The sequence below is a fragment of the Pteropus alecto genome, unplaced genomic scaffold (assembly GCF_000325575.1).
Source record: "Pteropus alecto unplaced genomic scaffold, ASM32557v1 scaffold61, whole genome shotgun sequence".
In the NCBI taxonomy this organism is placed as follows: domain Eukaryota; kingdom Metazoa; phylum Chordata; class Mammalia; order Chiroptera; family Pteropodidae; genus Pteropus; species Pteropus alecto.
Window position 1 is genome coordinate 19,472,218 of NW_006434835.1, and position 25,778 is coordinate 19,497,995.

General features: G+C 44.6%; 1 protein-coding gene and 1 pseudogene across 1 annotated transcript in view; one reads left to right on the forward strand and one right to left on the reverse strand.

Annotated features, from left to right (window-relative positions):
- Positions 1-10,594: 10,594 nt before the first annotated feature.
- LOC112478541 lies at positions 10,595-10,713 on the forward strand (annotated as a pseudogene).
- Positions 10,714-10,958: 245 nt separating this feature from the next.
- The window catches only part of XDH (xanthine dehydrogenase), a 55,577-nt gene continuing 40,757 nt past the window's right edge, over positions 10,959-25,778 (reverse strand). The window contains exons 25-36 of the mRNA XM_006910364.1: positions 24,230-24,421; positions 23,927-24,072; positions 23,025-23,106; positions 22,395-22,490; positions 21,619-21,747; positions 20,882-20,956; positions 18,738-18,790; positions 16,827-16,941; positions 16,015-16,080; positions 14,275-14,463; positions 12,808-12,984; positions 10,959-11,121 (exon numbers count right to left, since the gene is read on the reverse strand). Of these exons, the coding sequence (XP_006910426.1) occupies positions 11,071-11,121; positions 12,808-12,984; positions 14,275-14,463; positions 16,015-16,080; positions 16,827-16,941; positions 18,738-18,790; positions 20,882-20,956; positions 21,619-21,747; positions 22,395-22,490; positions 23,025-23,106; positions 23,927-24,072; positions 24,230-24,421 (1,371 nt within the window). The 3' untranslated portion in view covers positions 10,959-11,070. The remainder of the gene's footprint in view (positions 11,122-12,807; positions 12,985-14,274; positions 14,464-16,014; positions 16,081-16,826; positions 16,942-18,737; positions 18,791-20,881; positions 20,957-21,618; positions 21,748-22,394; positions 22,491-23,024; positions 23,107-23,926; positions 24,073-24,229; positions 24,422-25,778) is intronic.

A 25,778-nucleotide genomic window follows, 5' to 3' on the forward strand; every position in this document is an offset into this window, starting at 1 on the left:
AGTCCTGCTGAGTTTGATGACATCCTGTTCAACATGTCTGTAAAAGCAACCCTGTTATGTTCATCTCGGCTTTGTTTATGATAGTAAAACAGCTTGAGAACGAGTCAAATGTCAGCACTGGTGGATTCATTAAATAAGCCATGGTGCCATCCATACAACAGAAAACTATGTATCTGTTTAAAATAACATCGAGGCAGAATATTAATAGACATGGAAACCTGGGTGGATATATTGCTAAGTTTTAAAGGCATCTCACAAAACAACAAGGCCTTAACAGTTGTTCTGTGTATGAGGATTACGGGTGATTATTACATTCTTCTGCCAATTTGCCAGTACGGTGTGGAACAAATATGTAATATTAAATAAAAGTTATTTCTTGAAGGCGCCCGGTATTACACTGTTCAATCCTGAGGAACAAAGCATGCCCAGGAAGCGTGGGAATGCTACCACAGCAATTTCACCTCCAGAACCCAGGAGAGCGGCACTGCACTTCCCACGGCCCCCAGGTCAGGGGTCTGTAACTGCCTTACTGTCATGCAGAAGGTCTTACTCTGTCCAAGAACCTGTGCCCATATCGCATTGGAAGGGACTTGCCAGTTTACACCCCGAGGAAGGCTGTCTGTTGTCACTGCTCTTGCACATGGCCACCTGCCTCCACAGTTTGTTTTTTTCCCATTCCCTCTGCCCAAAGAGCCCTCTGTCAGGGCTCAGCATATTCAGTAAATTCTATCCAGGGGAGCTCAATTCAATCACACGAGCCCTTAAAAGCAGAGTACTCTCTCTAGCTGGGGTCAGGATTGATGTGTCAGAAGGCGCAGTCAGAGAGATTCAAAGCATGAGAGGGACTCTACCCCCACTGCTGGAGAGGGCCACGTGGAAAGCAAGAGGGGGAATGTGGGTGGCCTCTAGGAGCAAAGATGGACTCCCCAGATGACAGCCAGGAAGGAAAAGGACCTCAGTCCTACCACCACGAGGAAGTGAATCTGGCCAAAAACTTGAATGAGCTCGGAAGCAGATTTCCGGGGGCCTCCCAAAAGGTGTGCGGCCCTACCGACACCTTGATTTAACCTCGTGAAACCCATCTGAGCCACACTGACCTACAGAAGTGGGGGGTCTTAACTCTCTTGATGGCTTTCAAATATGCAATACCGTAGTATTAACTACAGTCATCATAGTATACATTACAATATGTTGTTTTAATGTACTAATCCATGGTAATTTGTTATGGCAGCAACAGAAATCTAACACAGCATTTTCAGCACCAGTACAAATGCCATAAAGCCTTCTTTGTTTCCTCCATCCATAGGTGAATTCTCAAAGTATTCTGCCCCTCCACCTGGCATTAGGGTTAATTGTGTACACGTTATATTTCTTCTACTAGACTGTGGCAGACTCAGGGCAGTATCTGAGGCTTTTTCATCTTTTTTTTTTTTTTGCTTCAAGGGCACAGCACATACTTCATATGTAATCGGTGCTTAATTTTTGTTGGAAGGATGCCTCATGACCTGTATGAATGGTTATTGTTTAATAAAAAGAATTACTGTGGCAGTTTGGAATTGACAGATAGACCCTAGGAATATTTGCAAACATAGAAAGGAATAGCTGACTGATGATGAATACTGACGGCATAAAAAAACGAGAATGTGCAAAAGTACGAGACACTAATTTTTGGATGCTTGGAATCTGAGTGTTCTGGCAGTTGGCTCTGAGATGTAAATTCATACACAAAATAAATAGGATTGAAATTTGCGATCTAAAATGTTCTAGAATATAACCTCTTAAAAAGTTCAACTTCTGGTAACATGAAGTTTTAATTGAAAGCATGTTCTTTTGTTTCAAATTGGATATAGTTGTTGTATAAAATATAACATAATGTTATATTATGAAAGAAAGGGAAGAAAGGGAAGCCCCCAACTTCCAGAACTGAAGAAGGAACTCAAAGACAGAACGTCAAGAGCGAGAGCTCCAGAAAGATCTCTCATTCTCTGCTGTCCTTGGTCTCTGGGTGACTGTATAGAGTCGACCCTCCCCAACATCCTTTAATGTTGAAATAGGAATGAAGAAGCATAGTGAATCCATGGCATAATGAAAAAAAGTTAATCGGTACCTAAATAATGGATCAAATAAAATACCTCAATAGAAAAAAAAAAAAGCAGCCAGTGAAAGAAGATATGTTACCTGCAAAAGAATGACCGATATCAGAAAAATGTATAATAAGAACTGGGGAAAATAGCTGCTACATGGAATTTAATACCTAGCTAGATGATCACTTGAGGATGAGGGCAAAATAAATACTTTTACAAAAATACAGCAAGTAATGGGAATGCTAAAACAAGGAGGAAGTACTTACAGCAACATGGAGGAAGAGGGTAGAGAGCAGAGTCAACGCATTCTAAGGTTCTTATACCGTTTGGTGACAGCAAAGAAATATTAATTAAACATAGGCTTCGCTAAACACAATGTGCATGTTAAAAATTTAACCATTACCTCTAAAAGAGTAGAAATATAATGTAGCACTTCCAAACTAGTGGAGAGAACAGAGTGGGCAAGGAAAGAAAAAGCTCGATGAAACAGATGGAAAACAATGAGAAAAAGAGAAATAAAGAATTCACTCAGTAGAAAAACACAAAATGAGATGACAGAAATAAATCAAAAGATATTATTAGTCACATTGCTGTAAGCACATTATTTGCCAACACATAGGCACACACACATGCATTTCAAATATACTATCTGTAAGAGACTCAAGTAAAACATGACACGAACAGTTGAAAATAAAGGAGCAGAGAAGACATGACCAGAAATACCAGTTTGATGTGTTGGTCTTAGACCAAATTCTCACACATTGCAAGTCGATGGATGTTCACATATGTTGTTTATAATAATAAAAGATTGGAAACAGCGTAAACATTTATTAGCATGGAGATTTAAAAATTAATTTTGGCTATACATATAATAAAGCACAATATAACAGACAAATGACTGAACTAGGTCAAATGGGCCAAGCTGGATACATATTAAAAGCATAATGTCGAATGGGAAAACAAGTTACAGAAGGCTGTCACCATATGATACCATGGATGTAGTTTTTTCCCAAAGGAAACTTTTCATTACAGAATAAAATTGTACAAATCATAATAAACAGTTCAATGAATTTTTACAGTGACACACCCTTGTAACCAGCACTCTGATTAAGAAATAGAGCATTTCCAAGCATCTCAGAAGACCCCCCACCCCTGTCTGTCTCCTCCAGTTACTACATCCCTCCAGAGGTAACATCATATCCTGCTAACCCTATAGATTGGTTTTTGCCTATTTTTGAAATTTTGTGTACTCATTTTGTGTCTGGCTTCTTTGATTCCATATTATATTTGAGAGACGCATCCCACTGAAGTATGTAGCTGTGTTTATTCTCTCTTTTGGCTGTGCTAGGATTGCATTGTATGAATATACCGCAATTCATTTTTGCACTCTACATTTGGGACTTGTTTTAGTTTGGGGCTATTACAAGCACTGCTGCTATGATCAATCTTGACCTTTCTTTTGGTGCATGTGTGCATCTATTTCTCTTGGGTTTACGCTCAGCAATTGTTGGGTCCAGGATATGCATATCTATTTGTAGTAGAGACTCCCAAATAGTTCTCCAAATTGGTTTTACCGATTTACTTTCCTAGCAGTGTATGAGAATTCCACTTACTTTGCACCGTATTTGCACTCCCATTTTTTAAATCTTTTTAATTTTAGTCATTCTGGTGGCTGATGGGTGTGAATTTTAAAACTCTCACCCACAAGTACTATACATTGCCAATGGATATATACACAGTAAAATTAGAAAATCATATACAGGGAAAATACACATCAACCTTGGAATATTGATCACCTCAAGGCAAAGAGGAAAATCTGAGGGTTGGGTGATAAAATGAGAGGCTTTGACTACTTATAACATTAATTTTCAAACATAGGAAACAAATATGGACAACCAAATATTTTTTAGAACTAGGTGGGAAGTATATATGTGTCTTTTATTTTTCTCTATATCACCTCTGTTTGATACATACTGTAGTTAATTTATTTATTTAAGAAAAGGTTCTTAAAGGAAAAAATAGACCCTCCACAGGGAAGCAAACAAATTCACAGCGTATCTGGTTATAAAGACAATAGTCAAAACATGACCAATAAAGCAGACATTCCACTTCTGGCTATTAATTGTCTCGATACATAGAAATGTTTTAAGAAACTATAGTATAAAATAAATAATCATGTGGGTCTGATAAAGGACTAGAAGCAAATATCACAGTTGAGTATCCCCATTTATATTATTTTTGCAGGGAGAGTAATTCACTGTGCTGGTGTGGCTATCTCGTGAATGCCCATTTAGAAATAAGAATTTTCAGATATGTTCTTGCAATAGGCAATTCCTATTCTACAGAGAGATAAACACACTTGCTACATACTTACTGATACTACAATGACATAATGAGACAGCAAGAGCAGCAGAAAGAACGAGTCAGGTTTTAATTCTGCCATGGCCACCTCAGGAGTCCTCAGTCGCTTCCCTGATATCACAGGGGTAGGAGGGATAGACCAGAGTTTCTCAACCTCAGCACAGCTGACGTTTGGGCTGAATGATTCTTTGTTTCATGTTGGTGTTACAATCCTGACGATAGGTCTCACTATCCTCCTTTTACAAATAAAGAATCTGTCGCTCAGAGGACAATTGGTCCAAAGGAAGAGAGTTCTTAGGCTGTCAGAGCAGAGTAGAACATCCAGGTGCAGCCCATCCTCTTTCCAGGGTGACCCTGAGCACGGCCCGGCATCTGGCCCTTAAGAGGCACACGGCATGTGTAGATGAGGAAAGAGAGAACCTGACTGTGGGACGTGTGGGAATGATGACTGAGCAGCTTGAGAGCCAGTGTCCTCATCAGCTGGTGTCCACAAATTACTAGCAACACTACCACAGTTAAATCTCCCAGAGAGGTGGCACTTCTGGCCCCCGGGGGCAGAATGGGAGTGAGGGATGGGGGAGGGCAGCTGTTACCAAGTTAGTGTGGCTCATAGGAAAGCCTAGACCCACTTCAGAGCCACCGGTTACTATGGGGCCAATGCCACCAATCCCAGAGCTTATGAAGCACATAGGATTCTTGCAAGAAGCCCTTAGCACACCTCCAAGAGGACAAAGAACACTTCCAGTTGGTTTTTCCTCAGATCCATGGCTCTCCAAGAGTATAGAGGAAAGGGGCAAGACCCCATGCATACATACATCTTGCAACGGGTCCAACCTAATAGGGCCTTCCTCCTACCATTAAGTGACAGTCAGGGCACACAGTGGGTGTGGGGGAAGGGACCCTGGGGCCATTGTCAATGGTGCTTTCCCCTCCCCCTCCTGAGACCATCCGGACATGCTTTTGGCCCTGACGAGACTGTTCTGGGTTTGGAAAGAGATGAAGAGTCTTTCTTCTGTGGTAGGTACTTTCCTTCTGGCAATGAGGTCCTCCTCTCTCCCTTGAATCCAGAGACTGGGAGAGAGGGGAATAAGAAGAAAGAGCAGCATGTGTGCGCGTGCGCGTGTGTAAAAGTGGAAACTTTTCTGCCAGCTGCTGAGTTTAGTGCTTTGCCTGCACTTTCTGATCCCATCTTCCCCACAACCCTGTGGAAGAACCATCATTATCCCCATTTCACAGATGAGAAAGTAGAAGGACAAAGATTTAAGCAAGTCCTCCAAGATCGCACAACAGCTGAGTGAGAGAGCCAAGACTGGAACACATCGGTCGATTTCGCAGCTAGTGCTCTTGACTGCCCCATCTTCTCCCTCTGAGCCTCTGCTTCTTCATCCATAAAATGGGTGTGATTGCTACACATACCTCGTGGGTTTATCGCAAGAGTTACACGGAACAATGCAAAGCCAAGTGACTTACGTGAGAACGTCAGCTGTTGTCTTCATCAGACAAGATTGAACATTCGTGGATAATGAAAGAAAGAGATCGCTTCCTTTGATAAAAGCCTGGGAAGGACAGTTGGGTGAGCCTGATGGGCCTTTCCCGCAACCTCACGGGTGCCACTTAGTCAGCCATGGGGAGCTGAGAAGCAGCCTTCCTCTCTAACCCAGTATGCTGGGCAAAATCACATTTGTGTGAGAAGTTGGGATATGCTAATTAATCATTTTTGTCATTTGTGCCAAAATATAATAATTTGAGCTGGTCTTACCTGGTTTAAGACCACAGCTTTCTGTGTGCTGCTGGCTACCCAACACCCACTGCGGTTGGTTGAGAGTTTGATTCATTCTTGCATCTTCCCTCCCATCCGTGTGTTTTGGAAAGCTTACTCTTGATCCCCTGGCGGTCTGTCCCCTTTAAGGCATGATCAAAGGCCTGGAAATGACAGCTCTGCACTCTTCGAAGTGGTTTTTAACCCTACTCTCTCTTACAATCCTCACAGCAGTCTGGCAGGTAGATGTGATTATCTATGCCTATTACAGATGAAGACTGGGGTTCAGAGGAGCTAAGTGACTCGCCACGAGAGAAGAGGGGAAAAGAGGAGAAGCAGTGGGGGTTGGCCAGCCCCACACTGTTACAGTCAGTTCCTGAACAACCAGGCGTGGGCTGAGGGGCTGCCTGCCATCGCCCCAGAGCGGGAACTCAGGCCAGCCTCAGCGGGAAGCAAGGAAAAGCAGCAGCCCCTCCTCCCCTCCTCTCCCCTCCTCTCCTCTCCTCTCCCTTTCTCTTTCTTCTTCCTCTTCCTCCTCCTCCTCCTCCTCCTCCTCCTCCTCTCTCCTTCTCCTCCTCCTCCTCCTTTTTTTGCTTCCAAAGATTTTTCAAATTAAAGTGAAATCCATATAAGATACAATTGATCATTATAAAGTGGCAATTCAGTGGCATCTGCCACATTCATGGTGTTACGCAATCCTCTCCTCTCCCTCTTTCTCCTCTTTGGCAGGGAGGATACACAGTTTGCTCTTTTCAAAGAAATCATCTTTCTTAAATCTCTCAAACTCTATATTTCAATCCTTTATTCCTTTGATGAGCCGAGGTGGCAAAATCAGTTTTTGCCAAGTCTGACATAGATGACTTAGCACCTCGCTTTGCAGTGAGAGGATGTTTTGCACTTACTGTTCAGTGTACGCCTGTGGGACTTAAAAAAGAATCCCATTTTAGCATTTTCTGTCCTAGGAGCATAGGCAGCAGCAAAACCTATGCCCCTCCTTGCCACGGTGTTCATGTTGGGCTCCCAGCTCTCCATATCATCTCCCCAAACAGCGTTACTAGGTTTCTATCATATCATCCAGCCATCTGACCCAACCGCATAAGAGAAGTCTCTCTTGATGAGTGGCTGGGTGATTTAGTTTAAAGAGTCTGGACCAGGAGTCACAGCCTTGCCGTAAGCCTGTCTCTCTCACTAAAGGGCTGTGAGACCCTACACCAGTCAGTTACCCTCTCTGGGCTTATGTTTCTCAGCTCTAAAACAAAGAGTTTGAACTTGATGGTCCCCAAGGTCCTTCCAGCTCTGGGATGCTGAGTGGTCTGGGGGATTGTGCGAGGCCAGGGCCAGGTCAGTTCAAAGGCAAAAATGATGCCAAAAGCCCCTTGGGCAGTGCCTGACATTTCCACTCCCATCAGAGGGCTTTGCTTCAGGTGACAAGATTATCATAGGATCCGTCTCCTGCCTTAGAGACAAGCGCTCCCCTAGTACAAGACAGAGACAAAACAAAAGGGCAGGACCCTGGGCCTGGGGGCCCAGAGTGATGTCAAACCTCCGCTGATCAAGGAAGCTGCTTGTTCCGAATAGCCTTATCCCAGGATCTAAAATGGGCAGCAAATAGAATGGTTTCTAGGCTCCCCCTCAGCTACAGATAAAAATATCATGGGCTCGGGGATGTTCCCAGTCATAAATCAATCAGCTAGGACTATTTCTGTTCTTATCCCTTGCCTGAGGACCTCTATTCATCCTGTCCTCCCTGTTCTGGTCTTCCAGCCACCTTAGCTCTGAAGTAGGTGGAGATCCATCCTCTGCCTTCGGACAGCAGTTCAGCAACTCAGGCAGACCAGCGTCAGGGACCTACACCTGCCTACAGGTAAACATATGCGCGCTCGGTGCCTCCACCAGCCTCTGTGAGCCTGCTTAGCCTGAGTCCACTCTGACAGCGTGATCATCTCCCAGGACTCGCCAGCTTTCCCGGCCTGCCTGGCCAAGTTGCAGCCCATGGGCCGCGGGGGGTTTTCGAGGAAGCCCTCTGCCTGGCTGTGGGTAAGGCTTCTCCTTCATGTCATTCCAGAGATTAAAGCCCCACCTACTAAGGCCACTGCAAGGATTAAATGAGATCCTATAAGCACTAAATTTGGCACCCTGCAGGTTTCAGACACTCAGAGAATAAAACTTGCCCCACTTTCCTGCCAGCCATTGTTGGGAACTCAGCTCCCACAGCTGACCTATGTCTTCAGAAAGCCCCTATGAGGAGATTTTTGTCACTCTGAAACCCTAAGCAGCTTCAAATCCAGCTCTCGAAGAGACTTTTGAAGACATTTGGTCTACCCCGAGATCCTAAATTTGTGCCCTAGTAACTCACCACAGATGCGACACTGCTGGGCCAGCAGACTGTGGTCTCATAATAAGTGTTCCACCGCCCTCTGCAGGTTTCCGTGTGACACTGCAGGCAGTGTTGGCTGAACCTTTGTGATCGAGGACCCTCACTCTGCAAACTTGAGACAGTTCACAGATTAAGACTGCAGGGCAAGGGCAAGTGTCTGAGGAGGACAGTACCTCAGCAGGACACAGTGATTTACAGCTCACGAAACACTTACCCATTTGATTCTTATGACCACTCTGACTTGCCTCTGTTCCTAAGTTCAGAAGAGAATTCAGTCATTGTTCAGCCCTTACAGCCTCACCATTAGCAGCTGACACATCTCAATCTCAGGGTAGCCCTAGAACATTCCAGAAAATCATTCAAAACAGACTTGTGTGTATATCAATGTAAATACATGCTGTCTAAAATACTCTGAGGTGAATTTTGCAAGAAAGTGTGTGTGTGTGTGTGTGTGTGTGTGTGTGTGTGTGTGGTGTCTTGTCTAGAGATAAAGGCTGGCTAAGATACAGCAAATATTAGCATTTGGTATGGTTATAAGGATTACCAAACATTTCTCATGTGCCAACCAGCTAACAGTTCCATTTATTAGTGACATCAGGCACCAGGCTCAACTGTATGGTTTCCATATACTTCCATGGCCAGAGCCGTGGACTCCATATGGCAGAAGGCACATGACAATGTCCCATCATCCACCCAGCACCACATAGTGACGAAATCACCTGTTGGAAACTACAGGGAATGTTTGCCTTCCTCCTTCTTCTTGTTCTCTTTATCAACCTCAGGAGCTTGGAGGAAGCTTAGCAGATTCATTAAGCCCAGATATTACATCATTGTAAGAGACCCAAGTCACTGATAGCTGCAGATCCCTTATATAACTGGAATTTTCAGGTCACATATTTATAGACTTTTAGAGCTGAAGAAGACCTTAGAGATTATTCCAGTCCAATCTTTCATTCTGCAGTAAAATGAATAGCGTAAAAGGGAAGTGACAGCCCAAGGTCACACAGATAGAGACGCAGCTGGAATAAGAACCCAGGTTTCTTGACTGTTTTTCCTCTTGTTGGTCTTGATTTTGGTAGCATCATTTTTCGATGGAAATTACTCTGGCTTCAAATAAAAGGGTTTTTTTAATTTTTATTTTTCAATTAGAGTTGACATTCGATATTATTTTATATCAGTTTCAGGTGTACAGCATAGTGGTTAGACTTTTATATAGTTTATGAAGTGATCCCTCTGATTAGTCTAGTACCCACCTGGCACTATACATAGTTATTACAATATTATTAACTATATTCCCTATATTGTACTTTATATTCTTGTGACTATTTTGTAAATTCCAATCTGTACTTCTTAATGCCTTCACCCAGCTCCCCAATCCCCTTCCCATATGGCAATTTTGTTTTCTGTATATCCATGATTCTGTTTCTATTTTGTTTGATTATTTTGTTCTTTATATTCCGCATATAAGTGGTATTTGCCATTTTTGTCTGATTATTTCACTTAGCGTAATATATTCTGGGTCCATCCATGCTGTCACGAATGGTAAGATTTCTCCAACGAAGGTTTTCAAACCTGATCTTTTTTTTTGAAATGCACAAAGAGGAAGAGGAAGGAACCTAGCACACTGTAAGTGCTCAATAATTGGGGTGGTTGGTTTTTGGTGTTATGGAATAACCTTACTTCTTGTAGCTTAACAAGACTGGATCCAATTAACCTTGAATTTGTTTCATTCTTTATTCTCTCCACAGGTGGTTAGAGGTTTGAATGTCCCATTGCAAATTTCAGTATGAATCTGAAGTTATAATATGACATTAATTGGTTTGAAAAAAGCCTTTCTGAGGAAGGCACATGGATTTAAAGTAACTTTGGTTTAGGCTTCTGGGGGTTTGTGGGAATCCTCTTTGAAGGACAGCCACTGTCAGTACTTGAGGTAATTCATGCCATCCAGTGAGTTGAGACAAGCACAAACACTTCCTAAGTTGATTTGAAATACAAGATTAAAACATACATGAAGTCTATGGCCATGCCACCCTGAACAAGCTGGATCCCGTGTAATCTCAGAAGCTAAGCAGGGTCGGGCCTGGTAAGTACTTGAATGGGAGACCACCTAGGAAGACCAGGTGCTGTAGGTATTAGAAATAAGGGATTGTAAGCTGACAAGTTCTTTGCAATCTGTGAGGTCAACCAAAGGTTATCTCACTTAAAAAAAATTTAAATTTTAATCTTAAAAAAAAATTTCATGAAATGACCTTAATTGTACATTAGCCATTTGGACCTAACAGTTCTGAATCAGCTTACTGTTATGTTTACGAATCACATTTTTGATCAAAATCTTCCAATGTATTTATTCAGCGTTCTTCCAGACACCATCCTGATGAAATACAGCATTGTTATCCTGCGACTTTTAAAGATCTGTGTTCTGCAAGGCATGTTCCACACTCCACGGGACCCCCCGTTAGCATAAGAAGACTCCGCTGGGGCCTTTCTCTTCAAACCCTCAGAGACCAAGGTTTACCGTTTTCTGGTATACCAGTGGCACACTAGGAAGGAACGACAAAGAACTCACTGCCAAGGTCTTCGCACAGGGTGAAACATAGTGCCCTTCCCCCACTCTCACATACATGCCACCTGCCACCACTGCCAGCCACCATTCCAAAACCAAACACCACTCTGCAGTCCCAGCTGCTAGACATGCCCCCAAGGCAGGACTCCCTAATTTCCTAGTCCTTCATTTGTTTTTATTGGGCACTTTCCATGTGGCAGGCATTCTATCAGCTTCTAGAGATATAGAGATGACCAAACACAGAAGTGGGCCCTTCTCACCTGGCACTCACAGTCATTTGAAAGCATGATTGGTTCATAGAATCAGCTACTCAGTCAAATCTACTACAGGGATTTTAAATTCCTCGTGTGTTGTAACATAGCAAAGTTCTTGGATTAGAATCTCTAATCCTGAGGCATCAGAGGGGCTCATTAAATCACTGAGCTGTACATCAGATTGTTTGCCAGGAGCTAACTTTGCAACCTGTGCAAGCTTATTGGGAGCCATGCAGCCCTCTCGTCTCAGGGAATGGGGTTTGGGTAACTGTCAGCGCTGGGGCCATGGTGGAAAGTCTCTGGGCTGTGGGAAGTTTGCTGCACAGCTGCGGGCATCCTCACTGCCTGGAAGCCCCACACATGGTCTGTGTAGCTCTCACTTCATACCTAACTTATTGGCAGACAAAGGGTGGCCTGACTGGTGGCCCATTTGTCTCCCTCATTCTCAGTCCTGAGGATTTGCCTGACCTGAAGAGGAGGAGTCTCCTGTACCCTCCCCATTCCTGGGACACTTTGGGTCCATGAGTACACCCCAAGGCCTATCAAATTTCCCACCAAACACTCAGAAGGAAATCCAACTTGGGTATCAGAAAGAACCCAGTTCTGCTACCTCAACAGATGCTGCTGTTGCAAAAGCAACCAGAGGGTCCTGTGCATGCAGGGCCCACTTCAGCACAACCGAGAGGCTGGGCTGGTTCTGAGGTTCCAGCAGTGGAAGAAGCTATCCTAGCATGGTCTGCTTGTGCCAGGCATTGCCCACTACAAGTATCTCATAAGGCCTTCCCAAAATGATTCCAATGGCCGTGGAATTCCTGTTATATTCTGCTACATACACTTCCAAAGTGGTAACCAATCACCATATAATGCAATCATCTGGTTTCCCAAAAGGCTGCAAAGCCTTTAAGGGTACATATGCATCTCCAATAGCAGCATGGCACATGAAAATCCCAGGACAAATGTGGGCCATCTAATTAATTAGTTCCTCTTTTTCTCTCCATCTCCATAGTACCTCACACAGTGTCTGAAACAAAGAAGGGTCTCAAAAAAAATGCTAGTGATGGACACTAAAGATTAGGCTCTTCTAGACTTTTATCCATCACTCTCATCTTCATGGAAAATAATGAAATCTGTGGGTGATAGCTGTGCATCAAACAGCTCTCTTTCCTCTAAGGAGACCCAGCTAGAAGCTACAGATTTAAGGGGGTTTCTTGTTATTTTCCTGCAAGTTCAAGGGAGTGCCTCAACGGCATAGTGGAGAGCAGCACTGACCCAAAGCTGCCCAGCTGAGAGTGAGTCTAACATCTCACTCTCCTCTCTGTAGAAATTCCCCCTGCAGTTCACAGGCCTATGCCCCAGCCTCCCCTAGACGGAGCGGCACAGGCTGAGCAGCCACTCGAGAGGCGTCATACCAGGGTAGTGAACTTGTCCACGCAGGCATTGCGGATCTTCTCCGAGGTGGCAGGGCTGTTTAGCTGGAAAAGCTCCTTCGTATTATTATCTGTGTTCTGAGCTCGAGCTGCACGAATGGCATCTTTGATGGCAAAGAAGATGGAGGCAGCCAGGAAGAGGGGCGGCTCCCCAACACCCTGGGTAGACAGAGCGGGGGAGAGGGAATCAGGCAGAGGGGCCCCCAGCCTCCACAGCAGGAGGGATTGGTATGCCAGGGAACCCCAGCCAGCGCTAACAGACCACAATTAACCTAGTAAATGACTCAGGGGCCAAGAACAATCAATCTAGTAAATGACTCAACCTCATTGGCATATTTCTTTTAATTCTTACTACGTGATTGTTTTTCTCATGACGCCATGCAAATATAATATGCCCTTAAAAGTTATATGAATTATATTTTATAGACAAAAAATTCTGACATGAATTTTAACCCTTTCCTCACAGTTATAAGCCTAAGAGAATAATCTGCTTGCAGTGCTGACACCAACATTTATACAGGCAGCATAATTAATTATACTCACAGCATCTGCTGAAATACAGGCATCCTGACAAACAAGAATTGAAACACCTTCTAGAAGAGGTGGTTTTGTCTCCCAAAACATAGACCAGAGACCACCTGTATCAGAATAGCTAGGAACATTTGTTAAAAATGCATGGTCCAGGGCCCTACCCCAGACCTACTGAATAAAAAATTTCTAGGAGTGGGCCCCACAGAACTGCATTTTTATCATGAGCCCCAGTGATTCTGATACATGCTAAAGTATTATGTATCATGTGAGAGCCAATGGCAGGGAGCACAAAGTGTCCCAGACCCTCCCACACTAACATAACCCATGAGATAAGCAAATGGGCGTGTGTCATTGCTTATAAGTGATTATCTGTCTCCCTTCTTAGACATAGACCTATATCAATCAGCTTAATTGATTTTCAACCATTTTAAATACTTATTAGGGATAGTTATCCTTCAGGCATGCTGATCTTAAGGTCAGGTGGTAGCACCGAAGGAGGTGAATGGCGGTGCATGGAGGCACTACCCCATCTGCAGTGAATATGCTAGTTCTCATGGGACGACAAGGGTGCTGTACCTGTGAGATCATCTCTAGGACCAACCATCAGGAATGCACACCTGAGACATGAATATAGGTCAGGATTTGACTTACGGGGTTGCATTAAGGAATTCTTGAATGCCCCTGAAGGAGCTGGCTTCAACTGCACAGTGGTGTTTCCATCCTCAACCCATTTCCCTGGTTGTCAGGCAGGACTGCCCCTACACCTGCACCATCATCTAGGCTGGTGTCAAGCCCTCTTCTGTCTCTTCCATATGAGACCCCTACAGACTCACGTGGTGGCTGGCTGGAGCCCCTGTCACCACCTGCGGCCTCTCTCAGTGCAGACCAGAAGGCACCGCAGACCCAGGGCGACGGTACCTTGGAAGCGTAGATGGCCTTCCTGTTGGGACATTCGCGAAGCAGGGACACCCTGAACTCAATGGGGATGCTCCCAAACGCAGGGATCTTGTAGGTGCTGGGGCCACGGGTGTGAAGACTCCCCTCGGGAGAGTAGTGCAGCTCTTCCACGGTGAAGAGGCCCAGGCCCTGGACAAATGCCCCTTCCACCTGCAAGGCAGAAGGAGACAGTGGCTAGCCTGCCCCGCACCCACCCCATCCCCAGGGACAAGTATTGCTTCCCACACTGGCACCAAGTCTCACCTGAAGCAGGTGAGAAGAAGCTAAAAACAGCCCTCTACTGCCTACCTGGCTCCCGCCCCACCTGGGACAACCCCTCTGGGCCTGTGCCAGGCACTGGCATAGGCAGAGCACAGACATAAACACGGAAGGTCGGTTTTAGAACTTGTCAGTGATTCCAGGAGGCTCTCACAGTGATAGGCATAATTTGTCATTAAAACCTGCCACAGGGCACTAAATGTAAGACCCCAAACCATAAAACTTCTGGAAGAAAACATAGGCAGTAATCTCTCTGATATCGCTACTAGTAATTTATTTTCAGACATATCTCCTCAAGCATGGGAAAAAGACCTGCCACAGGGCATGTGGAGATGTCCCTCCCATGTCGCCACTGGGGACATGGCAGCCTCAAGCTGAGGCTCAAGCTCACAGGCCAGGGGCCCGCACTGCTCCTGGGTGCTAAATAGGACCATGTGCTCTTGAGCAGCCTCACAAGAAAGGAGGAATTTCTTGGGTAGTAGATTCCAGGCCTTTTGGACTCCCAGACCTGCCTGCCCTCTGGGAGAAAAGGTGCCCCTGCTACGGCTTACAGATTTCTTCGGAGGTACCCGCCACACTCTGCTGTCCACATGTCTGCTCTCCCTCCCTGCTCAGAATCAGGTAGGTAATGCGCATGGCCCAACAAGGGTGCACAGGGGAGAGACCGGGCACCGACCAGCTTTGTGTTTGTGGTGCCCAGCTCAGTGCCCACCTATGGCAGGGCTCTCCCAATGGTTGCTCAATGAATTAATGAACCGATTAACTAATAACTAGGTTTCTATATATTCAGTAATTATCCACTTTTGAGAAATACAATTTACCATTTTACCAGATTCTCAGAACTTCATTTCTGGATTCCTCCCTCTGTCTCCTCCTACCCGCTCTGCCCAATACTCATATTTTCCAAACATGACTTTCTTTGGGCCATCCCTTTACTCCCCTTGTTCAAACCTGTGTCTTCTGCCCTCAAGTGCCCCCTGCCATCCCATGCTTGAACATTGCTGTCCTGGGTAGAAGAAGAATGAGAAGGGGGAGAGCTCCTCTGACCTCAGCCCCCACGACCTGCACATTGACCCCAAACTCAGTCTCCAGCCCACACGGTGCTCCCTGTCAAACTGTGCGTGTGTGTGTGTGTGTGTGTGTGTGTGTGTGTGTGTGTGTATGCATGCGAGTGCGCATGCAATGATTTCTCCCATTCGTCATCTTGTTCTCCAAGGTGCGAGTGCCCTACCCAAGTCAATTCACATTAATTTGTCTTCCGCCTTGAGAGATGGGTGGGCTCTCGTCTATCTAAATCCCACTCTGAGGGAGGCTCACTGGGTACTATGTGCAGACCCACTTAAAAACGACATGACCAAGACGCTGTGGCCGGTGACCCTAGGAGGGGGATGGGACATACCAGTGGCCAAGTTCATCATCACACAGGTTCACCGTGAGCCTTACCTGTCCAATATCGATGGCAGGGTTCAGACTGGAGCCAACATCCATGACAATGTCTGTACGAAGAATCTACACAATAAAAGCAGTTTGAGAAGAAAGGGACGTGTGGAATGATAGACGGGTCTTCGTGACCCTTACACGACGACGTGCTAACCCGAACACTTTCACAAGCAGAATGCTCTGGGAATGCTCAGGCAGGAGTGTTCAAGCTCTCGCCAGTCTCCACTACCTTCCGCACTGCTGAAGCGTGAGTTCTTAGCAGCTGGGGAGGGGCTGGGGGTGGCAATGCTCTCTCCTTGATCCGAAATAACCGCGCCCACAGCCACGTGAGAGCGGGAGGGCCAGGTTCACAGGTTGCTAGGGCTTTGAGCCTAAGTCTGGGTAGATCATGTACGGAAAGGGTCAGTAAATTACAATCCACTGGCCAAATCCAGCCTGTCCCTTGCTTTAGTAGGGCCTCCGAGCTACTAATGATTTTTACATTATTAAATGACTGCCAAAAATAAAAAGAATACGTGATAACATGAAAACTACATGAAATTCACATTCAGTCCACATCGATGACATTTTATGGGGACACAGCCACGCTCATTTGTTTCCATATGTCTATGCCTGCTTTCGTGCTACAATGACAGAATTGAGTACTGAGGCAGAAAGCCTAAAATTTTTACTCTCTGGTCTTTTACAGGAAATTTTCCAAGCCATGATGTGTGGCATTATTTTTCCGAGCAGAAAGTTTGTTTCAGCTCTTGGTACGGCAGTTCAATTGTTTCTCTTTTTTCCCCTTCAGTACTAAAGTTTTGCAAATTTCTTACCTTATGGTCCCCTGATAAGCAGTCAATCTCCACTTCGGAGCAAGCCGCCCCACAGGTGAAGTAATGGAAGGCATTCCCTGAGTTGGTCTCGAAGCTGTAGCCAAGGTTGGGCGTTCTGGGGGAGGAAAGGGAAAACATAGCACATGTATTAAGGTGACTGTGTCTCCCCATACACACACATATAGCTGTCCCGCAGAAGCTTAAGATCTCAAAGTTATATTTTTTGATTCAGCTCTTCTTTAAAATAAAGTCCACGTGTTTTTAATATTTCAAACCTGTTCATGAAATTCCAGAGTATTATGTCTCTTGTCTCTGTTCTATTTTGCCAGTGGCTTTCATATGAATCAGTCTGTACAGCTGAGCAATGTTTAGTATCAATGTGTGGCCTCTACGTGGTAGAAACAGAGGTGACAGAGTTTTCTGAACTCACAAAGGATATGAAAGTCACACTCCAAAGAATCTAATGATCTAGAATTCAAGCTCTCAGAACTAAAGGATCTGCTATGCTGACTCCTGGGCTGTTCACACTGGTTCACATGCCCACAGGTCTGCTCTGCCTTTCTCAAGGTGAAGGTTAATGAGACCAGCATCTCACACCTGCCTGGGGCATCTTTAAGCTGCCACTTGCCTGCATTACTCCTTGTCTACTGGCCCCTTTGAAATTTCAATGACTGATTTGAAGAAAGTATTATTAATAAAAGCAAATGTTCTCTTATACATTTTTTCTTTTTCAGCCCTAAGCATCTTATATAATTACAATTTTGCATGAGTCATATATAGCTATATATATGTGTGTCCATATATATGTGTGTGTGTGTTCTCATACCCAGAGTTTATAGTACTCTGTATCTATGCTATTCTATACATTACACAGAAATAATGTGAGCTGATGCAATCAGAATCCACATGAAAACAAAACCAATACAAGGCTGAGGGAGAAGGCTTTTCTCAGAAGAAATCACCCCTTCTTTGACCTCTGACCTCACCATCTTCATTTGATTGTTCCCTTATATGAACTCAGCTACTCCAAAAATGAAATGGGAACTTAGGAGAAAATCTGTACATGTTTGTGTTTGTGTTTGTGTAGGTCAAATAATATAAGGCCCAGGCAGCACTGGCAAAACATTACTTTGCCTAAAACATATATATTTTATATACATGAAGTATCTATATGTTCATATATTCACACAGGACCTTTTAAAGCAAATATTGAACTATTTTCCAAATCTATTGACATGTGAAAAAAAAGGTCTCAGTTAAATTTCCCAGAGAAAGCTAAAACTTTATGGCTGACAGTAAATATGATCATCTTTTTTACGGCTTCTAAAAAGATGGGCAGGGTCTCTAGCTCTTCATACTACCACTGAATTTTCAAGTTAGAAAAGATAATGTGCTCTTTTCTAAATCTCACTTTAAGTTCTGCCGAACTTTACATTTTGTAACAAGACCATGTGCTCTAAAATCCTCCCCTCATTCTTTTAAAGGAAAGCCTCCATAAAGAAATCTAATGTATAGTACAAAGTAACACGCATGGGCAACTTAGAACACTGGATAGCGCTGGTTCTCACAGGGGAGGACTGATGGAAGAATGGTTGGTAATTGTCCCACTCTGTCACAAATGAGGAAACAGGTTCAGAGAAACTCGCTGATTTCCCCCAGAGTAATAGTACTAGAATGTGGGGCTTCTGATATGGCAGCTCACGCTTTTGCCTCCTTGGCACATGGTTTGGCAATCCCATGTATTTCAGAACTTCTTTAAATTGAAATTAGTAGAAGTCCATTGAGGAGATAAGAGTTTAGCTTCAACTGTTCTCTCCTGACCACAGGATGACAGAATTCAGTGCAGGAGGGGACTTGGGAGGTTAGGATGACAGTACATTGTGACATGGGCGACATCGGCACCAGACTTACTTATAAAACCCAGTAGCGGATAAGCTCACTGCATCTTTGTAGGCAGCTGTAACCTGAGGAGAAGAAACAGCCATCAGGAAGGGGCAAGTCTGGTTTCCAGAAACCCTGACCCAGCACTAAGCTTCCCAAGGTCATCCTCCTCATCTGGAAGCTGCTCAACACTTGACCAGTGACTCTCACTTCTGCACCTTACCTCTCACCACAACCCCTAGCCCAGGTCCGCGGCATCCAGAGCTTGACGTGCTACAGTAGCCTCCCATCCGGTCTCCTGCCTCAAGCTGCCCCCTCGCCTGCTGCATACCCCAGCCCAGCCAGAGTGGTCATCTTAACGTACCGTTCTCCCAATGTCACTCTCCTATTCTGGAGCTTTCAATGACTCCCCATTGACTAGAGAGCAAATGCCTGACACTGAGGGCTCCAATCTTCTCTGGTTTTAGGTAGCACACACCCCACTGCCACTCTGGTCAAACTCAAGTGTTAACTCTCTCCCAACCCTTCCATGTCCCCATACCTGTGCACCTTTGTTTATGAAGTTCCTCTGCCATATCTGTCCAACAACCAGCTAAAGCTTGCCTCTCATACTGTCTCTCCTCAGTGATCACTCCCTACTCTGGCCATTACAACAGCAACCCTCCATATTGCTCATTTGAGACTTATGTTCTCATTGATACTTTCCTATTAATAAAGCTACCCATCTATCCATCCATCCAATCTCCTTAACTACCTAATACATTTTTGGGGGTATCCCCAGCACTAGCACAGCATTAAGATTTAATTTGTTGTTCAGATAGTTTGTATCATGTTCACTGTCAATTACCAAGCTCTTTACTATGTACCAGATGCTATTAATACTTTGCATTTTATCTTACTTAACATTGAGTAAAACCCTATAAGATCAGTTCTATTATTATCTTCATTTTATTGATGAGAAAACTAAGATTTAGGGGAAATTTCTCTAGGATCCTTACCATATGTATATGATATCAAAGATATACATATACAGTGGTGGTGGTAGTAATGGCTTACTTTTCAATACAGCACAGACAATGGAGAGATTTGATACCTGTCATCTCCTGACCACACCCTTTTGATCATGGCCTTTTCTGAGGTTATCAGCTTATAAGGAACACTGGACTATATGACTATTAGTTGAGGACAAAGCTCAAGTCGACAGATTGTAAAGGCTGTTTTTAAAAACAGTGACATTGCCTTTCAAATGCACGCTAAAATCCAAGCTACCAAAATCAACCTGCATCCACGTGGCATTTATGGCTGTGACATCTGTGAATGTGGGATGAGAAGTAGGGGTCATGGGAGGCAGAGTGCGATGAGTGAGTCTGAGAGAAAAAAAAAGCTTATTTTCTTTGAATCTATCGAAGGAGACTTGTCTTATCTGATCTGGTTCGTGTGCTGTCACATTGAGTGTATCGCCATCATGCCCGGCTCTCCCCCTCCAACACTGGGGGATAGCAAAGCAGGGCTGGCGTTGACATGTCTGTTTCACGGATAAGCTGAAGTTCCCCCACCTGAAGGAGACTTCCTTGCCGCTTCTCACATGCAGACATCTGAACTAGAAACGAGAGGATGAGGCTCATTCTTATTAGGAGGGCTCATTCTGTCACTCCCGAAATCATAGGAATGCTATAAACGCTACGGTAAGGTTGTTCTCCCTGCTCCCTCGCAGATAGAATCCCAGTGGAACCAGACTTCAGAGCTGGGTGAGGGGAGAGGTGGCTTCTGAGAGATGGAGGGTTGAAGAAAACAAGGCTCCCCAAGACTGTGGATGAATGGGGTGTGAGACCAGGCCTGAGTGAGCACAGAATTCAGTGAGGCCTGTTCAACAGTCACCCCATCTTCTTAGGTTCAGGGCAGCCAAACTCCCAATTCCCACAGGGCTGTCAAAATCCTGGATTAAAAATTTTCCTCAAGTGACTGCCCGTGACTATGAAAACTGTAGAGAAAGGGGCCCAGCATGGCTGAGCATTTCCCTGTCTTGTGAATGCATATAGTCCGCCTCAACTTCTCTCTGCCTGTGTGACTAGATCGTGATCTTCTATTCCTGCTCAGGCTCAGGGTGGGGACAGAGGCCCTGCACTTAATTTCCCTTTCATTTGCAAAAGCAACTTGGATCAGCTCTGACTTACCCAGTCTTCCCAGGAACCACTAGGATTCTTTCTCTTGAAGGGTTCCAGCCTTTTCAGGATGTTCTGACAAGCATCCTAAAAAACACACCCACCACACACCAGACACATCAAAGCTCCTCATTCACCAGCCCAGGAAAAACCCTGAGTGCCTTGGCAAGGCCAGCCCCAAGTAATGTCACTCAAATTGCCTTGTCACCCTCTCTGGAATGACTGAGGCCCAGGGTGGAAGCCACAGGACCTTCCCTGACCATCACTGACCCTTACTTGGAGAGCACTTTCTGAACCAGTTCTTAGTCTGAACAAAGGGTAAAATGTTTGGGGGATCCCCAAGGACGTTCCCTCTCCCATCAAACTCCTTCGTTTGATGACATCCCCCACGCTAAAGGAGAAAGAAGTGGGTCTGACCTAGCCAACCTCAAATCAATTTTCAATTTCAGTTCATTGTCTTGTGACCAATTCCCACACCAGTATGTCTGGGAGTATGTCTTCCCAGAAGCCCCTGAATTTGCTCCAACTCCTACACTCATCCCCCTTGACTTTGATGGAAGTGATTACAGTTCTGGGGCCTCTCTTTTGGCTCAGCATTTGGAAGAGCACCATTATCCTGGATAAGACAGCCAAAGGCATGGCTATAGCCAAAATATCTGCAGGGACCATTCCATCTGCCAGCTCGAGGATTCTCTGGGCCGCAAGCCCTGGGCTGGCCCTCGGCTCTGCCGGTTCCTGAAGTCCCTTACATAGACGGCCTGTCCATTGATGTCAGTGCTGACAGAGGCAGCCGTGGGAGAGGTGTTGGGCACCGTATTGGTGCTCGTCTCACTGATGTAAATCTTAGAGACAGGGATTTTCAGAGCTCTGCTGGCCACCTGTGAAGAGAGATGACATCATTCTCTAGGGAAGGAGTGAGCAAGGGGCTTGGCTGCCCTAGTCTCCAAGACAGGATTCAGGTTCATGGTTATAGGCAAGAAAATTCTATAAAGTATAATCCAACTGAGATTGGAATGTTCTCACATTTGTCTGAATTTGAAGCAGCACTTTATGGAATGGTTTGTTTGGAAAAAACTTCATTAACATCATGGTAATTAAAAATGCCTTTTACCTTTTAAAGCTACTCCTCGTTTTTAAAAATCTAATATGGCTGGTCTCCATGAGTCTAGCAGGTGTGCCGACTCTAATCTGGCACCACTATGAGGAGTCTCACGTGTGTGTGGAACTAGCTACCTTAACACACAACACACCCATGTTACACACACAGCCATGGAGCCCTAGAATGTTGGTAACAGAAGTGACCTCAGAGAGCACTTGGCCAACCCCTTTGCATAGATGAGGAAACTAAGGGCAAGGTGGGAGAAACTTGCCTAAGGTCCACAGGCAAAGAAGCAGCAAAACCAGGGCGACAGCCTAGGCCTGCTTCTGCTTCTGGTATGTCCCACCGTTCAGTTTCTCACAGCGTCTTCCCTCACACAGACACCACGATGCCCAAGAGGGCTCCCACAGTCCCCAGTCTGCTCACCTGGACCATCTTGGTGTGAAGGCCTTGGCCTATCTCAATGCCCCCATGGGTCAACAGCACGGAGCCATCTGTGTACACATGAATCAGAGCTCCTGCCTAAGAGAGAAGGATGCCAGATACAAAATTCAGTAAATCCTAGCTCAGCTTAAGCCTTGAGACCAAAGGTACTGGAGATGAGGAAAAAGGGAACCAACAGCAACATTTTGCATGTAAACCCCAGACAAAAATTAAAGCAGTATCAATCTCATGGTTTAATTAGACAGCCCTTCTGCAGTTTGCAAAATTTTTTCATCTCTCTCCCTCTGCTTCCCATCATCAGAGGGAGGTCAATCAAATATCTTTGTCCTCACTCTGTAGAAGAAATAGAATCAGAAAGGCAGAGGAACTGTCCGTGGTCCTGCTATCAGGAAGGGTAAGATCTAGAATTTGAGCCCAGATCATTGAATCTCATGCTGCTCTCGCTGTCCCATGACATTGGACAAATGGGGCATGCAAATTCAACTTTCATTTAAACAGCAAAGAGCTCCTCTAGTCAGCTCTGTTACCAGTGATAGTGGGCTTTCCCTTGCAAAGAGGGGGATATGCGGCCCTAGTCCAGTAGAGATAGACAGAATTATGTAAAGCAATTACCTGATTCAGAAAAGGAATTGTGAAGGATATTCCAAACTTGGTAGGAATTATGCACAATCCTCTCTTTTTCCAACAATTCTCCCTGAAGCAAAAGGAACATTTTCATAGAACTTTCTTTATCATGTTTATGTCGGACAGGGCATATTTCCAGTCAACATCTTTGTAAAATCGAAACAAGGCATCCTGGGAGCTGCCCATATAGTCATTGTCATAACTGAGTTGTGCCCAAGTGTGTAGAAAAAAATGAGAAAGGTAGAAATCTGAGTTCTGCATCCTTCGGTGCAGCTGGAACAGGGCCCACCACTGAGTTCCTAGACTTTAAAGTACCATCACTCTTCTTCCCCAAATGGAATTCGGATTTGATCCGAGTGCCCTGCTGACCTTGGACTGTGATCATCCCAGGGAGGAGCTGTGATTTGCTGATGATAATGATAATACCTTCTCTGTACTTTATATTTGGTTTTGAGTAATTCAGTAAGGAAAACAGAGCCAGCACAAGTATCCTCACTTTGCAGTTGCTGAAACTGAGGCCCAAGGAAGTGGAGTGACTGCCAAGGTGACATTCACAGATTAGTGTCACAGGCAGGTGGATAACTGTGGTGTTCTTGGTCCTGGGTTGGTGTTCTCTAGAACACAGTATGCTCGGAAAGCAGACCACTGTGTAAAGATGAACCACACTGATGTGCTATGATGCTGAGAGCAGACTGAGAGCCCACCTGCCCCAAGGCTAATATTATTTCATGATCTTAAAGAGATGGCTATGAATGAGTTGGTAAACTCAGCAGCCTCATAAGCTATCCATTAAATTATTAGCTTTATATTCTGAGTTCAGCAAAAAGGCTGTAAAATATGAAGCCCAAGAGAGCACCAGAACGTCAGACTATTCCCCTCCCAGTGCTTACTTGTTGAACTTGTCGACCTCACTCTTCCGAGCGTGATACTGAGAGCTCGCTAGGCATTCATCCCAGCACCTGTGCACCGTGAACCCCTCCAGCTTCTGGTTGAAATGTGTCAGGTCTCCTTCTTTGTACATATTCTTCCTCCGCACCTTCCCAAGAGGAGGGACACTGAGGACTTTTGTTCTGCCCCACTCAGTAGCACCAGCCCATCCTCTCCTCCCATGGGAGATGCCCCAGATACAAAGCCATGGTCCCCTCAAATTAGGCTAACCCAGTGTGACTTGAGCCATCAAATAACCAGCTTACTTCTTCTGCAGGCAGCCCACAGGTCACTGCGACTTCATCCATCCAGTTTTCAGCAACGAGCATCGCCTGGGGCCCACCAAAGCCCCGGAAAGCCGTGTTGGAGGCCAGGTTGGTCTTGCACAGCCATCCAGTGCCCCGGATGTTGGGGATTTTATAGCAGTTGTCCATGTGTAATAGAGCACGCTCCATTACCTGAAACAGAGGAAACCGAAATGGGAGAGAACAGGATGTTGGTTTTATTGGCTCCTCGAAAAAGAGATTTCAAATGTTGTAATAAATTTGTAAGGGAGAAGAAGGGTACCTGATTTTGTGGGGTGACCACTTCATGAGTTATATAGATCTCTAATCACTATGCTGTACAACTGAAATATATTATTGTATGCCAACTATAATTGGAAAAAAAAACCTTATTGAATTGTACAATGTAAATATGAGCAACTAATTGTCTATTATACTTCGATGAAGATGGCGGGGAGGGGATTTCAAGGACTGTACCCATTCCTGCCTTTCCCAGCCCCACTGTCAACTGCTCTTCTTTAGGTCCAAATGATTTCTTCCCTGAGACATTGCAACAGCCTTCTTACTGCCTTCCTGGCCTTCTGTGTCTCCTCCCTCTGATTTATGCCTCACACTAAACTATTAGGTTGCATCAGGTCAAGCACTTGCTTAAAACTGGCACTTATTATCTCCAGAGTAAAGTCTGTATATCTTTCCGCATAGAATTCAAGATATTTTATGACCTTTCCCCAATGGATTTTTTATCCTCTTTGCTGACGACATGCTCTTCTCACCTGTCGTGCCTCTCCTCACTTTATCCACCTGCTAAAATCCTCCTCCAGTCCCTCTGGGGAGAAGCCCTCCCCAGACCCTCTAGCTGGAATTGATCGTTCACCTCTCTAAAGAAAAAAACACTTCATTAATTTCGAGTAGTTTTTCTTCTCATGAAAGTTGTACTGCACATAGTTTAAGGAGTCAAATTCTTCCGTGAGTCGTGCTATGCAAAGCAGTCGCCCCTCACTTTTCTTCCACTCTCCAGAGACAAGTGCTTACGATCCTCATAGCTTATTCTTTGTCAGCTACTTACACGAACTTCCGCGTCTCCAAATAATGTGCTGATATTGCCACCTCCTGACTTTTTCAGTTTTTAGACATTTAGGATTTAGTTCCTGCTTAACCCCCTTTCCCTGACTACACACCAGCTTCCTATCTCTCATCCTTCCCATGTGGTTATAATTTGATTTGGTCAATTGTCAGTTTGTTATTATTCTATAAATATCACCCACAGCTGAACCATATATTTATACTATCATTATTTCTCTCCTGCTTGATAACATTTTCCCCTGGAGTTAAAATTGTCTTTATTTTTTTATTTGTTTAGTTTTCTATGCACTCATTACTAAGTCAACTTAAAAATGTATGCCCATTAGTTTGGGGACAAATTTTTTGTGTGTTTATTTATTTTTTTAAATTTATTTATTTAAATTAGTTTCAAGTATACAGTACACTGGTTAGACATCTATATAGTTCATAAAATGGTCCCCCCAGTTGT